Genomic DNA, 17451 nt, shown 5'->3' on the forward strand with positions numbered 1-17451 from the left:
AAAACTATCTGAATAAACTTTCTGCAACTGAGTCTTTGGGCATTTTGGGGGGATGCTCTTTTCACAAAAGTTGCTCTCTCTGTTAGGTTAATGATCGGTGATCTTCCTTCCTTAGTCCTTGCCTTCCTTCCTTGTTTCTCTTGATTTGATGGATAGTAACAGGCAATTTTGTAAGTCAGACCTGATTTACACAACATCACAGTTGCTGATATAGCAGTAAATCAGTTGCCAATTATGAGAATTATGTTTTCAGGGAATGTGTCCTGTTTGGGCTTTGTAAATCCATTTGCATGTTAGTTTGTGTGAAAATGTTCCTTAGGACAATTGCCCTGTTTTACAGTAATTAGAGACTGCCAGCTGTAGTGAAATATAGCCTTTTCTGGTGATTAAGTATAATTTCCAGAAAACAACCTCACTGAGCTGTGATATCCACCAGACCATAAATACTACTTCTCAATAAAGCTCTGCTAAAAGGGAACTAATTTTCCTGTAATAGTATAAAATATACTTTCTCTGCCTTTTCTAAACAGTATAGCAAAGCTTACATAGAAAAGCCTCCATTTGTGAACTGGAAGACAGGACAGGCCAAGTCAGTCAAAATATCAAAAAAATTTTCAATTTTATTTTCTCTTTTAATTTTTTAAACTAAGTAATATACACTTTGAAACAAAGTCATTGCAAGTCAAAGAAAACAAAGTATTCACAAGTAGGACACGCCTCAACTGGAAACACTGGGCTTTAAAACTATTTTTGCTTTTATTAGCAAAACAATATATTAATTGAAATTAGCCATTTTCTTTGAGTGGTTTTCATAGCCAACTTTTTATTTTTAGAACTTTTTTGCAAAATGCTTTTTTCAATACCTCAGGTTAACAATCTTCATCTTATAATAACACTACTGTATGCCATTCTTCATTAATATGATAACTACACTACAAGAGTAATTGGAAAATACAGTTCAGTACTAGAATGAGAATTTGAGCTGCAACATAGGGCACCATGGGGAATGGCTGAACTAATTTTGAGTATCCAGATTTCTATCACAAACACATACTGTATAAAACAACTGTAAAAATACATTTCCCTCTAAAACCCGGGCATTATACTAGCGCTGAGTTGCGAATTTAGTAGTGCAACCAAAGGAGCAAAGCTTGTTTAGTTAATGGTGCTGGTACAGTTCTGCCGCAACATTTGCAAGATTTTTCCTTAACAGAAAGTAAGCTTCAGGTCCACAGCAATTTCTTGTATATCATCATCAAATCAGAGCTGGGCTGGGCTTCCATAATCTACTCTTCAGCAGATCCATATTAGTTTCTGCCATCTTGCAGAAGTGACACTTCTGGTCACCCGGTCAGATGAATTAGAAGTAATTGTGTGGCTACAGAGGGCTTCTGTTGTGGCAGGACAGGTTTCTTTCTTTCCAGTCAGCACAGACAACAGCCCAATGCCCAGCTCAGGGCATGAAAAAATTGGACCTAAAGGGACAAAGAAATGCACCAGTATAATGCTGGTAAAAAAGCTGCGCAAACACAAAAATTATGGCTCTTAAAGTGATTAACATTGACTCGGTCAACTGCACAAAACAAATGAGTTATGGTAAACATCTTAAGGCTTGGGTATTAAAAAGCTTTAAGAATCAAAGTAAGGGTTGAAAATGTTCCTGAACTAGATAGCATATGTCAAACCAAGCTTGCAAAATTGGCAGTCAGAAAGCTAGTTGTTTTACTTGGAAATGGAACAAATTAAACATGTATCCCATCACTCCATTAAGTTGTTTTTTATCTTAACAGCCTTGTAAAAACTAACTCACAACACACCATGGTAATACTAAGAATATATTTAGCTGCTGTTTCCCAAAAAGACATTCCAGGCTTTTAATATCATCCCATATTGTTAATTATTCCTTTGTTAGAGATACATAGCAGTAATCATTTAATGCACTGCAACATTGGCCATTTACAGAGACCTCCACTTTTCAACGAAATCTGCTGAGAGCGGAACTGCTTGTGGGATTTGCGTTGGTATAAAATAGAATTTGAGGTGCATCCCCAGGTATAAATGTACCAACATAATGCTAACCCAGGTGCTTGAAAATGGAAGCATTTTTTTAAAAAAGTAAAAAATTACTACTTTTCTTCAGCTTTTGTACTAGAATGTTCAGGCTCTCTACAATAACTTTTTCATGCTTTGCACTGCTACAGTGAAGGCTGCTGATTTTTTTTTTTAAATAAAATCTGAGCTTCTCATGAAATAGCATGACTTTGGGAACCTGGATTTTGCAAAGTAGTACAGGAATCACAGTAAAAGAGGGGTCACATAAACTTCTGCTTGGACTTATCTCAAGCAGAGCCTGAGTTTGAACTAAAACATTTACAGTGCTCTTTACAACCCATTACAATCCTGATAGAGCCATTGTCAAGGTGAGGCTTGAAAAGACTGCAAAACACATTTTTTGTTTATTCTTCAGCACTGTTTATGTAAATGATATGGGTGAAGACAAAAACTTCTGGAAAATTGTCGCTGATTGTCCCTCTTGTGAGAATGTCAGTGTTTGCAGTGTTTTTAAAACTGATTTGAAATGAGATCTTTTCTTCCAAATGCAAAACAGTTCCCCCATCCATATGAAAAATGCAGCCAGTTCTCCATTTTGAAGGCTATTACCTTGGTTCTTATGTTGGTCATGTGCTTTCCTTTATTTTGCATTTGGAACTTGCCATACATTGTTTCTAATGCTTTCAACCTTTGTGGCTATTTTCTTGATGGATGCTTGGTGTGGTAGATACCAGTAATCTGATTCCATTTCAGCTTTCACTAATGCAGACTGTATGTCATGGCTTCACTGCTGGCGGTGCCCGTAATTATTCAAGGTTAATTATTTAATTATGACCTCATCTATAGCCGTGCACATTTACATTAGGGATGTGAGAACTGGCATTTCCATACTGCAGAATTTTTCCTTTCACTATTTAAAATTCTCAATCAGTGCAGGAAGCCACAAATGGGACTACAGACTAGGAGGTCTAACAAAAGAGGAAGAAGAGATTACTGCTTCCCTGTACCTGTTCTGGCTCTCTGCCAGAGTATATGGCCCAGGATATAGGCGTTCCTTCAACAGCACTAGAATTCTTGTATCTGCTTCAGTGGACCAGTCTATTTACACAAAACTGTTGGCCCTTGCCTACTGTAGCATGTATAGTGTTCTACTGTGAAAGCAGCGGTCACTGCCAAAGAGATGGATGAGTAGCAGACAATCGCATCTTAAATCGTCATACTCCATCTGCTACAAACACCTAAAAAGTCTGCAGAGATAGCATTTTACCCCCGTTTGCCTGGCCACCTCCTGTCATGCAGCTAACACGTTGTCTTGTTGAGTCGTAACACTCCATCATGCTCCTGAGGAGATGCTTTATAAACAGACTTCTTCGTAGAGACCTGAAGAATGCATTACAAAATTATTTTCGTCTGCTCAGACGCAGGTCTACACCAGGGATTTCTTAAGCACAAGAATGACATGTAGGTTAAATGACTATTTTTTCCAACTCTCCAGCCAACAGAGTTGCACGGCAAAATATTGCCGTGTGGGCCCAGTGTGAAACAAGCATTTGGATGGAAAATGTTCAGCTGATGTTTGACAGTCATAGGCATCTGTAAACACAGCCTTTATACTGGGAAATGTCAGACATCTTCGCAATTGCCAGTGCCACCACCTCTGCAGAATGAACTTAAGCAGAATGGACATGTATGTCAATGAACTCAGCCCCTCCACATCCGTATGAAACACCTCACAGGGTTTCAAAGGGAAAGACACCTTCCGTTGGGTTGCTTGGCCCCACAGGGAGCAAGCTTGGACAGAAACCAGCACGATCCATCATCCTAGGGACCAGAGCCTTCCTGTAGTATGCATCTCCTGCTGTGAAAGAAACAAACAAGCCCAAAACACCTCTGTAAGCTTGCTTACTACATAAAAAACTTGCTTTTGAGCGATAGAGTAAAATAAATAAATGAATAAATAAATACAATAATAAAAAAAACCCTATGCCCTTCGCTTAAGGTTTAGTAGGGCTTGTTCATTCTTTGGTTGGCTGTTCTTGGGTTTTCTCGCCTGCCAAGCGGGACGGTACCACCTCCCGGCCTCCCTCCGGCCCGGGGCCGGCTCTCTGCCCCCTGCGGGTGCTGCCCCGGCCTCCAGCCGGGAGCTGCTGCCGAGGGGCCGAGCCCGCCGGCCCCATCCCTTCCCTTCCCACGCCGGCCCCCGGGCGCCCCGGGGCTGCCCCTGTAGCTGGCCGGCGGGGAGGTGGCGGGCGGGGGTCCGCGGGGAGGGCTGCAGCGCTGACAGAGGGTGATCCCCCCGAGCAAGTGTGCCGCGCCGGCTCGCCCTCTCCCCCCTGCCTCCGGTTACATCCCTGGCAGGAGACCGCGATCCTCGGCTTCCCTTTCCAGGGTTATTTTTGGCCGGGGCCGCCGCATGCTGATGGCAGCGGCCTGCCCAACCCCGGGGCGCCCTTGCGCGGCGGCAGGCGCCGGCGGGCCCCGGCCGGGCGGGGCGAGGAGTGGCCAGCGAGGGGGCCGAGCGAGCCCGCCTCCGGCCCCGCGGGGGGCCGGCCGTCGGGGAGCCCGACCCCGCGGCTGAGGAGCGCCCGCCCCTCCGCGCCCCCCTCCCCCGCCGCCCGTCGGCCAGGCAGCCGGTGTGAGGGGCTGCCGCTCCCCAGCGGAGCCACAGGCGGGCGGGCGGCCGCCGCCATGGAGAGGACCCCCATCCCGGTGCTGACGGTGCCCACGGCCCCCTACGAGGACCAGCGGCCGACGGGGGGCGGGGGGCTGCGGCGGCCGACGGCGCTCTTCGAGAGCCAGCGCAACTACCTGCCCAACTTCGTGCAGAGCCTCCTCTCCTCCGTCGACCTCCGCGACCGCCAGGGATGCACCATGGTGGTGGGCAGCGACGGCAGGTACTTCAGCAAGACGGCCATCGAGATCGTCGTCCAGATGGCCGCGGCCAACGGGGTAAGCGGGGCCCCTCGCCCTCCCCTTCGGGGCGGCCTTCCCGCCGACGGCCGCGGGCGGCGACCCCCGGGCGGGGAGCGCGGAGCCGCCCCGGAGGGTCCGGGGAGAACCTCTTCGTGGCATAAGGCGGGCCGTAAGGCTCTACAAATAAAAATGAGGGGAACTTCGCACCCGGCGGTCTGCACGGCCGGTGGCCGGTTGAGTCCCGTGCCGGGTCGTACGTCCTTTGGGCTGTAGCGCTTGGGTTTGGCGTGGGTGGCTGGATCTGTCTGTGGGCAGCGGAGGTGGTCGTGATAAGCTCAGGAGGCATCACACCTTATTTTAGTCCGAGGAGGGAACGGGAGCTGAGAAACGCGGTTGGCTCTGCGGGAGAAAATGTGGCACAATTAAAAATAAGTATGTGGGAAACGAAGGTATCAGATGCGCATCCGCTGCTGGGGATCTTGTAAAAATATTCAAGGAAAATGGTATTATTGAAGCAAGAGGAACTCAGCATTTTGGCTGCATCTTAAGAAAATAGTCCTTCATTGTTCGCTTGCAGACACATTACAAAATGCAAGTAGACAACAGGGGCAAACACCTGTGGATCAGATGGGGTTACAGCTTTTCTTATGCAGTTTGGAAAATAGGAAAGAACTCGGGAAGAAAAACTGTCTTCTGGTAGGTGCGTGCACATTCATGTCTCGGTGTGTCTGTATGTCCAGAAAGCCAGAAATACCAGCAAATGTAGGCTTGAAGTTTCTACTTCACGACAGAGTTGAAGCTTCTGTCTTTCGTTATGATGGCTAAATTGATTCTCCAGATCTAGCAAAATAAGTGATATAATTTTTTTGTGTAAAGTTACTTTTTCTTAATTTTGTTTTCAAAAGCTCCATTCCTTAAATGCAGTCCTGTTTTATACCCGGGAGATCATTCAACTTTGAAGCAAATCTCTGCACATGTCTAAATTTTCCCTGTTGATTTTTTGTCGTGTACAAGCTGTGTGGTTTGGCCAGCCTGGTATAAATAATGAGCATTTAAAACTTACTGCGTATTCTCACCGCGCAGATGCTATCAAGCAGATGCTGAGTGATAACCTGAGATTTCAGAGAGACTGGCTGCGTCACATGCCGGCTTGCTTTTGCAAACTCGCCGTCCATGCAGGGGCTTGGTAGGGGCCAGGACTTACGGAGGGCTGTTGTGGGGGACACTGGCGAAGGTGGGGACACTGGCGAGCATAGCGCAGTCGTGTTTCGTCTGCAGCGATGGGTGCAGAGCATCGTGAGCGGGCTGGTGTGTGGGCCCTGCGAGGAAGGTAGGATGGGGCCTGGAGGAGTGCTGCTCCATAGCCCCTTCTCCCGCGTGGCTCGGTGGAGAAAGCCTCACTGCTGGAATTGCGCCTGTTGCTCAGGCGGGATAAAGCACAGCAACAGCCAAAGCAAGAGGTGCCCCGCCGAGGCTGAGGTCCTTGCTTGCCCTTGCACACTGTTAGGAGCTACAGAGTGGGTTACAGCCACAAGGTGACCGCAAGGACAGAGGTGCTGAGGAAGGCAAGCAGTTTAGGGTTTGGAAGACCAGGGTCTTGTCAGCCAGGTTATGCTGTATTCAGGACTCCTTCCTGACTAATTTTTCCTGTCGGCTTGCCTCCTTCCTGCTGCATCTGTCGTGTTCCTTGTTTTGCTCTTTTTCCCCTGAAGATCAGGTCTTTTTGACCTCAGGAGATTTCCAGTTTCACATGTTTCTGGCACCTTGCTGTAGTAGTGCCTCCCCCCCTTTCTTAAGTTAACTGCAAGTTTCTTGGAAACACAGTTTCTCCCTAGTGTTTTCTTGGAAACACAGCTTCTCCCTAGTGTTTTCTGAAGCCAAAACCCAAGCTTTTCTGCTTACGGTTCCCACAAATGTCTGAATTCAAGCATGATACTCTTACTAACGATACAGTCCTCACAAATTCAGTAGGCCAGCTGGTAGGGTGCTACTGTCATCTTATTGCAGCCTTAATACTTAAAGGGGACCTACAGGAAAGATGGGGACAAACTTTTTAGCAGGGCCTGTTGCAATATATTGGCTTTAAACTGAAAGAGGGAAGATTTATACTAGATATACGGAAGAAATTTTTTAGGATGAGGGTGGTGAAACTACTGGAGCAGGTTGCCCAGAGAGGTGTTAGATGCCCCATCCCTGGAAACGTTCAAGGCCAGGCTGGGCTCTGAGCAACCTGGTCTAGTTGAAGATGTCCCTGCTTATTGCAGGGGGGTTGGACTAGACCTTTAAACGTCCCTTCCGACCCAAACTATTCTGTGATTGTATACTGAAAAGGTTTCCCATTTCCCTGTGCTAATTCACCATCCCCTCTCTGCCCACCCTCACCCTGCTCACCCTCACCCGTGTTTTCTCTGAAGCACGCTGTAAATGCATAAACCTCACATTTACACATACACAAACAATGAATACTGTTTGTATGTTTTATTCTTTGGCTGTTAAAATACATCTGCTGGGAAAATACCAAACCTCTGTGAAGGCATTGTTTAGTGCTGCGCTATGTAAGTAAGGGGAGAGGAAGGGAATACTCCTGAGGGCAAAGATCTCTGCCTTTGGATGAGGTTAATGTCATTAGAAGGCATGTGGCCAGTATCACAAGGAAAAAAGCGAGCTGGTGTAGGCAGGATCGGATGAAATGTGTGGCAGCCTTGAAGTTGCATTCAAAACCTTTAGCCACCTCTGAGTGCCAGGAGAGGGATGGCCACATAGTGCTGATAAACTGAACTTGAATCTCCTTCCTGGAAGACACATACCACGTCTTATGGTTAATTGTGCCTGCGGAGTACAAAAATAAAAGGGATTTTCTATTATCAACTGTAAATGTATTGCCCTTTGGAGTCGCTAGGTTCCCCTTGTTCTAATTTGGTGACTCACCCTGCATTCCCCCTGCGTTAACGGCCTAGCACAGTTGGCATGGGCCCCAGTGCAAGGAATGAGATGAGGCCCCCTGCCCGGTCAGCTGCCGGTGCTTGCCCTGCCTTCTTCTCATCTTCAGTCCCTCTGGCTCCTGCCCTCCAGCCGGGGGTTGCAGGTACACACTCCACAGCTACAGCCCGCCTGGGCTTCCACTGGTGGCAACACCTACAGGCTGCTCCACGCTGGGCAACCGCCATCAGCACGTGCTCCACCAGAACCTTCCGTTAAGAGCTGAGGGCTCCGAAGCCTCCTCCGAACCAGGGTGGCCCTTTGGTGGGTCACGCAGCTGGGGCAACAAGCAGTTTTGCCAAGTGGGGTGGTAGGAGAGTATCTGAGGCTTTGTTTCCCTTTTCACCTGTGTCCTGTCAGTAGTAGTGTCCTTGTACCTTAAAGTCTGGAAGAACCGAGGTAAAAGGCTCTATTGTTTATAACACAGTTCCACTACAAATTAAATGCAAATATTCCGCTCGACCAATCGGCTGGATGTGGTGTCTCATTTTTTCACGCAAAGTTTAGGATACATTTGAATGAGAAGCTGCTGTGTGTGGGTCTTGGTGGAGATCAGAAGCTGATGATCATATTCGGAACATGGAAAGTCATAGCAAGATCCTAGAGGGATCCCAGAGTATTGCTAGTAATGCTGTAGAAGTTTGAGATGGCAAGGAGTGTTCCAGTTGTCCTCTTTGTAATACCATCTTGTTTTTATTTTCCATGGTCTTCCAGGCAAATCTTGCCCTCCCTCCCTGGACCTGTATGATCGATATATTTGCTTCTACACTGAACATGGTGCTCGGTCATCTTTAAGATACTGTAGTAAAAGATAGGAAGGCACAGCCCCATGCTGTCCAGGATGTAATCTGCTTGCTTCACATTCTTCCAGGTTTAATTGACTGAGGCATGTGAGAGATTGCTGGGCAAAATAATAAAAAAAAGCATTAACTGACTCCATGGTAATCAGCTGAATCGTCTGAAAATGCACAGCTGCAAGTGGTAATATTGCATAAAAATGTTCTTGTGAAGTACTTGTTAGGGTGACTGCTCTTTCAGCTGTAACAGTTTGCTGAGGATCATGGTCTTTGTTTCTGCTGTTGCTGCTAAGAGCAGAGTGACAAAATAGAACGTGGCGTAGGGGCGCAGTATTAGAAGAGACATTACATGCCCGTGATCTCGTAGCCATGCAAGTTTTTGAATTCCAAAGATAATCTTTCCATGCTATGAAACTGTCCAAGATTTTCAGAAGGGTATTACTGGAACTTTAATTGTGAGTGGGTACCTGGACTTTATTTGGTTACTGTTTTAGCCCAGAGTCTGAGAAGTCTGTAAATGTAAGAGTTCATTACTTAAAATTAATTAAATGTCAGTTTAGTATTTGGTTCAGAGACAAAATGAACAGCTTCTAGGCCAAGAGAGGATGAGGTTGTGTATTCTTGCCATGGAAATGAAGAAAGCAGAGGAAGATGAGTAGTGTGTATACACTTAGAAGGTGTGTACTATCCTCAGCACAGTTTTTGTAAAAGCACTGAAGACCTTCACATAAGGTGAAGCTCTTTGCAGTAGTTGCTGCAAATAAAACATCTGTGTATCATTAATGTAATTTCACTTTCAATATCCTTAATTTAGACTACTTAATTTAGAAATATTGTGTATTTCTATAGTATAGAAATTAGTATAATAAATAATATTTCTAAGTAGTACAGAAATAATAAGTAGCCTTTTCACAAATGCTGAAGGCAAAGCAGATTACTCCGGTTCATATTAATACTGGGCACCCAGAAAAATAGGAAAATTGGTTTGTGCAACATCTATTGAATGTGAAAAAAAATGAAGGTACGGTGAAGAGATAGTGCCAGGTAATTTGTGCATTCTGAATAATCTAAGTATTCTAGTTACTTTAAAAAAGCAGTTTCAGTGTGCATGAAGGCAAACCTCACTAGTTTAGATTTAGAAGTACAGAGAACATGTGCTCGTGATAAGCCTGTATGCAAGTGCAAATGCATTTATACTTGAGTACCTCAAGATAGATTCAGTGTTGTTTTCAAGCATTTTGCGAAGTGTAATTCCTGTCGTCTTCCTTGTGCTTACCCACACACAATACTGTTTTAAGAGCTGGCACCCATTTCTGACAGCTGTATTTGGAAGACTGAGTCATTGCCCTAGCTTTCTACATGCTTCATAGTTTAAAAAAGCAAGAGACAATATTAAAAACAAACATTTTCAGTATTTATTTTCATCATGCTTTTCTTTCCATAATAAAGATACATGGGCAGACTGTTGTACAGACTGGAAAAAAGTTTGTTGAAGTCTATTTCCAATGTTCTATGTTTTTTCTAATGCTTTGGTACAATTGGCAATAGTGATTAAATGACAGCATTAATACAACAGTCTTGGCAAGACATGGCACGTTGTCCAGAAGCTGATTCATGGACTGAAAAGAAGCCATAAAAGGACATGCTCAAATTCATAACAATTTGAAAAACCCCTCTATTTCTCTTTCAAATTATTTACATGGCATTGGTTTAAATAAAACAGTAAATTATGTGGCTAATGGAAAATTTTCTTTCTTGAGCTTGGTTCTAAAAGTGTATCGGGGCCTGTCATAGAGCTCCTGTTGATTTCAGTGCCTCTCACGATAGATGGAGTTTTACCCTGCACATTTTCTGAGGTAAATGTGTGTCTTTCAGTTGTCAACCCCCAACAACTGGAAATGCTTCTGCTTTAAAAAAAAAAATCCCTTATTCCACAATGTAGGAATTGCACTTCTGTGGTAACGAGTAGGGTTGTATAGAAAGCACTTTTGAACCAGTTTAGTATTCAAACCAGAAAATATAAATGTTGCATTTGGAGATTTAAAAGAGTTTTAAAAGACGGTAAGAACGTTACATAAATGTGAAGAAGTCTGATCAGTAAGAGAGAGACTGATTTTATTTTGTAATCAGTGGAATAAGATTTAATCAGCTGCTTCACTTGGCTTGGAGCTAGGAGTGGAGGAAATACACCTTTACTGTTGCTCCTCAGGCCTGCAAATTATTATAAATGGAGAGATTTACAAATACATGTGCTGTAAATTACTGCTTAATTTTACCTTCAGGGAGAAGCAAGAGTGGGAAGGCGGGAGAGACATAAAGTCAGGAAGTGTTACAGAGTCTCGCAAGTAAATGCTGTCACAGTGCACAAGCATAACATTTAATCCATTATTAAAGGAAAACTGTGTCCACTGTTATGCTTTGTTCCACAAATAATCAAAGTATTCACGTTATCATCGGCATCAGGAAGATGGTATTGCTCTTAATCATTCAAACATAAATTAATGAAACTGTATTGCTAGTCTTAAGTAGGAGATAAAATTGTTCCGTACCACTGGAGTGCGCAGAAATGAGTTTCAGCTGTGTGGTATATGTGTTAACTGTGTATACACTCCACCTTCACCAACTCACCATGTCAGTGGAAGCTCTGCTTTAAAATATTAAAATAATCTGTTGAAACAGAAGATGTGGCTTCTGCTGATTTGCATTATTTTTTCTCCTGGAAAGGACACTTATTTTCCCTGGAAAATATTTTCATTATAGTAGGAAAATGAGGAACCAAAGTTTTTTGTTTCGTACCTTTTTCTTTTTTCATTTCCTTCAGAATTGTTTAACCTGGGAGAAAAAAAGACAGTGAAAAAAACCCATTTTTCCAATAAAAGCAAGAGCATGTCAAAGCACTGAAGATTTTCCGTGACCTGTACTTATAATTTTTACAGCTTTCCTGTTTTCTAGCAACAATCCATAGGCTTCAAAATTGCCTGCAAAAACTGTGAAAAGAGAACCAGGTAGAAAAGCAATCATCCTATCATCAGATCTTGAGGTAGAAATCTCAGTTAATAGAATGCATTGGGTGAGGGTTAGCAAAAAAGTAACTTGTGCGTGCTTTAGAAGTAGATAATTTCAGTGTTGAAATCTTGACTTTTTTTATTAAAATAGTTCACCAACAGGAAAAATCCAGATGTTGGATGTAGCAAACAGGCTAAATAAATCATCTATTAATCCTTTGCTTTTCTAAAATTATTTGGAACCTCACTTCTAAATAACTGTTAAGGGCCTCACACAAGCGCTGGACCCAGAAGAAGGTCATCTGTATAAGAAGGAACAGCTTTTTATAGAAAGGAGGCAGGTAGTGACACCTCCTCTGCTGTTGCTTTGCCACACAGACAGTAGAGCTACCAAATCTTCCTCAAACTGGATAAGGAAATCTGAAGTTGAACTCCCTGTCTGCTTTTTAGGTAGGGAGCAGGAAGGATTCTGTGTTCTGCCTCTCCCTCCCCCCACCCCCTGCCACCTCTCTCCTTCTCTCTCCTTCCCAAACTACTAGTCGATAGTCCTGGTTTTTTTTTTGTTGTTGTTGGTTTTTGTTTTTTTTTTTTAAAGTGAGGATATAAAAAAACCCCCAAACTTTGGTAATATCCTTTTAAGCTCTATATGCAGCTGCCTCAGTTCTCATCTGTGACACTAACCTTCTCTTCTCCCCTCTTTTTTTTGTGTCTGACTGTTTCCCAGGAACTGGAACTCTTTCATATTTCTTTGTAAATACATTTCTGGTTGGCTCCTAGATTATTTATGTTGAGCTGAAACTGTAGTAGCTGTGTAGGGGATGAAGGCAAGGTTTTGAAATTGGAACCTTGCAGTGGAACTGCGCATAATACCAAACACATTGAGTCAGTGTTTAATAACACCACCTGAAAGCTTTTTTTACTTTAAAGAATGGTGGGAACTTCCCCTGCTTGGCTGTGCCCTGGGAAACGCACCCCCTTCAGCAGGAATAGCCAGGGAGTCACTGATGGCTGGAGGACTAGCAATATTTTCTATAGGGCAGGACATCCAAGGGTCTCTTGGTGGAAGAGATGTGGCTCACAGAGATTACAGGTCCTAGTATGTGGCGGTATTTGTGATTGCACTGAAAGGCAGCTCAGTGGAAGGCAATTTGCTTGCTGTTCTCTTTTATGCTAGTTAAAGCCCGAGCCTTGCAAACTGCATCTGCACAGTCAGCCCTAAACTGTACTGATATTTGAGGGGATTTGCTGGTTCATGGGGATACCTGCGAAAGTTTGATAGCAGGATCATAGCCCAGTGCTATGCTTGAGAGCTTTGTAAATCACTGCCACGGCAGTGCTCTTGCTTTGCCGTCCATACACAGGCCACTGGGGTTAAATGTGACAGGTTACAATATTTTTTTGTCATCACTCCAGATTAGAATCATAGAATCATAGAGTTGGAAGGGACCTCTGGAGATCATCTAGTCCAGCCCCCTGCCAGAGCAGGGTCACCTAGAGCAGGTTGCACAGGAACGCATCCAGGTGGGTTCTGAATGTCTCCAGAGATGCAGACTCCACCACCTCTCTGGGCAGCCTGTTCCAGTGCTCTACCACCCTCAAAGTAAAGAAGTTCCTCCTCATGTTGAGATGGAACTTCCTATGGTCAAGTTTGTGCCCATTACCTCTTGTCCGCTGGGCACCACTGAAAAGAGCCTGGCCCCATCCTCCTGACACCCACCCCTGAAGTATTTATAAGTGTTGATAAGATCCCCCCTCAGCTGTCTTTTTCCAGACTGAAGAGTCCCAAATCCCTCAGCCTTTCTTCATAAGAGAGGTGCTCCAGTCCCCTAATCATCTCGGTAGCTCTCTGCTGCACAACATTAGCATGCCACCAAGTAGTGTACATGTATTTCTCTGCAAAAAAATAGGTTCCATACTAGGACTCACAATTTCTATCTTATACCCGTATACCTATATGTGTGTGTGTGTTTATTTATTAATTTTCAAAAGTTCAGTACCACTGAGAGTGCTTCAACTTCCTTTTCCACTTAGATCGGCAGATTGGTTATTGGACAGAATGGTATCTTATCCACACCTGCTGTTTCGTGTATCATCCGAAAGATCAAAGCAGCTGGTGGAATTATTCTAACAGCAAGCCACAGTCCTGGGGGACCTGGAGGAGAGTTTGGAGTCAAGTTTGAGGTTTCCAATGGAGGTAGGTTTTTTTTTAATAACACATTAAAACATTGCATCTTGGTATGATGAAAATATACTGACAAGGATAACTGTCAGACTTCAACTATGTGTTTTTCATTTATTCTGTTAAAACTATGAAGAACATATGCATTTTTTTTCAGTAATAGGAGTCCATTTATTTACATGTTTATGTACAATAAGCATTAACTGTTCACCAAAGTCCTTGTGGTAGCTGTAAGATTTCTATAAACAAGATATTTGCCATCCCATTTTTATAGCATTTTATGTAGTCTGCCAGATCATTGTAACAGTTCTGATCTTTTTATAAAGATGCCTAGGAGGGAGCTCAGTTTTGCCCATATTTCTGTGTCGCTTGTCTTGGCATTTACTTTAAAGCGTATAATTTCAGAAGTGCTGTAAGCAGTATAACTCATTGTCTTGTATGGAAGAAAGCACTTCTCATGTTTGCCCAGGAAATAACTGCTCCTATCCAGGGAGAGGGTGGTACCATTTTAACTACTGCAATTCCACTGTTGAATAGTGGAATTTGTGTGTGTAGCAATGTCTTGTTTTCCAAAACTGACAAACTAACACGTGTAGGTATGTTGTATTTTATGTATGTTTTATGTTATAAATCTGTGTACACCCATAAAACATCATGGTGACAGTTGCTGGCACCTTGCATACGTCACACATGTAGAGTGCTTTCCATCTGAAAAAAACTGAAAATGCTTTTAAAAAGTTTCCTCCCTCATTTTGAAGGTGGGAGAACTTCAGAAGGGGATGCTTCCCCCTTGCCCATTGTTTAATTGAAAAATGTGCATGGTTAAAGTAGTGTGATTTTATAAACAGAATAGGCTTGAATCCCAGAGAGGTTAAAGGGACTGCGTACGGTCAGGCAGTGAGAAAGCCAGGGTCACAGCACAAACATACCAAAGCCAAACCATTAGATGCATTAGCTCTCTATAAAACTTTAAAACACCATGTACACCTAAAATCCGTTTCATAAATGGGTAACAGTTGTTGGGGCACTCTTTTTGGTGTGCTTTGCCTTTTTAAAGAAATTCGAACAGGCTGTAAAGCTTTAAATATGCAACAGTCCTTGAGCACAGGTCACAAGGTTCAATTATTTATGATAATCAGCAGGGACATAATGAAAAGTAGATGGTTTAAGTTGCAGCTGAGAAAATGTGGGTTAAGTATTAGGCGAGGCTTTTGAACTAAGAGCATGGTTAGGCACCACGACAAGCTGCTAGGGAAGGCTATTGTTGCTCTGCATTCTCGCTCAGTCTGTTTTGCAGATCCAGATCAGGCAGAAGCGGTTTGTTTCTGTTGCTGTGGGAGAGAACGCAGAGGGACACTGTGGCATCTCCTTAGCTGCAAATAATCAGTAGACAATACATCCATCTATCAAGGGTGATCTGGAACTAATGAAACCTGTCCTCAAGCCTTGGATGAGTTTGGATTAGATGAGTAAGAAGTCATTTTCTAAGCCAAATGAAGAGTTAAGTGGCTGTTACTTATTGTATTGCCTTGGACCATCTGGTACCATGCACCTGAGGTGGAGCACGCAGATTTACATGGCAAAGCTGCACCGAATATAGCAGCATTGCTATGGGAATGGGAAGTTAACACTGAAAAGCCAGAGGCTTTGGATTAGGAGAGAGAGCACGTAAAAGAGAATAGAGAAAGTAATTTTTCAGATTGGAAGTGTGGCTTTAATATAAGCTATGAAGAGTCAAATAGCCAGAAAGGACTTTTGTTGTAACTCAGACTCAACTCTCGCACTACGTATGGCATAGCTCATCCGGTAATTTTTGCACCAAGCTTGCAACTTTTAATTGGTGTTCAAAAATAGAGCAGGATTTGGCAATAAAAGAAATGCACAGGTGAGATGTGATTTCTGTTTCTGAATGACATAGCTGTTCCAGGTCATAATTACTTGTTAAAAAATTAAGGTATTTTGAGTTCTAACAAAGATACATTTCATTAAGTCATTGGAGGAAAACTTGCAAGAGAACATCACTCTCAAACTGGTAAGACTTTTAAAAATGATAACTGTGTCTAATGAAATAATGTGAAACACAAAGCTCTCTCACCTTCACAAGTGTGCGTTTGCAGAAAGCCCTATGAAACACCAGAAACTGCTGATGGAGGCTTTCCTTTAATATATATGTTGAGATTCTGTGTAGAGTAATAAATGGCAGTTTTTGAGCAATAAACCCAAAGAAGAAGGCGTTGTGTTTTTTGTGTGCCTTATCCGCTCTGCCCAGGATAATGATTGATTTAAATACTCTATGGGAATCAAAATGTTGTGAGTAATGCACTGTATTTCCATGTTACATTTTTTCAAAAAATGTTTTAAACCTGTGTTACACTGAGAGAAAAGACCTTATTTACTATAGTTCTTTGTTTGGGTTTGTTCCTTAATAACTCCAGTATATTGAGAAAAATGTTTGCTGTAGCACTCACTTTTTAAGTGAGGAACCTTAATTTCAGAGAAATGACCTACCACATTCCTTTTTCTTCTAGGACCTGCTCCAGATATAGTTTCAGACAAAATCTATCAAATCAGCAAAACCTTGGAGGAATATGCCATTTGTCCCGATCTCAGAGTTGATTTGTCACGCCTAGGAAGACAAGAATTTGATCTGGAGAACAAATTCAAACCTTTCCGAGGTATCAGTGTATGCTTTTATGTATGCTGCATCCATGATTCTATATATTAGAATTGCTACAGAACAGAACTTTAATTCTTCAGAATGCCTTACTACAAGCTTTTGTGTCCAAAGAAGGGCAACGAAGCTGGTGAAGGGTCTGGAGAATAAGTCTTATGAGGAGCGGCTGAGGGAACTGGGGTTATTCAGCCTGGAGAAAAGGAGGCTGAGGGGAGGGAGACCTTATCGCTCTCTACAGCTACCTGAAAGGAGGTTGTAGAGAGGCGGGGGTTGGTCTCTTCTCCCAAGTAACAGGCGACAGGACAAGAGGAAAGGGCCTCAAGTTGCATCAGGGGAGGTTTAAATTGAATGTTAGGAAAAATGTCTTCACTAAAAGGGTTGTCAAGCATTGGAAGAGGCTGCTCAGGGAAGTGGTTGAGTCACCATCCCGGTTCTTATTTAAAAGAAGTGTAGATGTGGTGCTTAGGGACATGGTTTAGTGGTGGACTTGGCAGTGTTATGTTAACGGTTGGACTTGATGATATTAAGGGTCTTTTCCAACCTAAATGATTCTATGATTCAAAACAGTATGCAATATAGGTTAAGTGTTGTGTTTGTTTTACACATAAGGAAGCTGAATTGTGGACTTTAAGTGCACCAGGCCTCATCATTTAGCCAAATATCTTTGCCAAATATATATGCCTAGGTAGTTAAACACCAAACACAAACATTTTGGACTAGGAATGATTTGCTTGTGCACGTCTAATTGACAAAAGAGTTCATGAGAGTCTTAGTTTAATCATTCTTTGCTTGCACTTTCTGAAAGGTTGTGGGATGTGTAAGACACTACACATCCAGTGACTCCAAATGTAA

At 43.2% G+C, this 17451-nt stretch overlaps 1 protein-coding gene across 1 annotated transcript in view; it reads left to right on the forward strand.

Moving 5' to 3' along the window:
• The first annotated feature begins 4570 nt into the window (after nt 1-4570).
• Nucleotides 4571-17451, forward strand: part of PGM5 (phosphoglucomutase 5) — an 81666-nt gene continuing 68785 nt past the window's right edge. Inside the window, exons 1-3 of the mRNA XM_063320435.1 lie at nt 4571-5001; nt 13778-13940; nt 16454-16600. Of these exons, the coding sequence (XP_063176505.1) occupies nt 4741-5001; nt 13778-13940; nt 16454-16600 (571 nt within the window). The 5' untranslated portion in view covers nt 4571-4740. The remainder of the gene's footprint in view (nt 5002-13777; nt 13941-16453; nt 16601-17451) is intronic.

The sequence above is a fragment of the Chroicocephalus ridibundus genome, chromosome Z (assembly GCF_963924245.1).
Source record: "Chroicocephalus ridibundus chromosome Z, bChrRid1.1, whole genome shotgun sequence".
NCBI classification, from domain to species: Eukaryota; Metazoa; Chordata; class Aves; order Charadriiformes; family Laridae; genus Chroicocephalus; species Chroicocephalus ridibundus.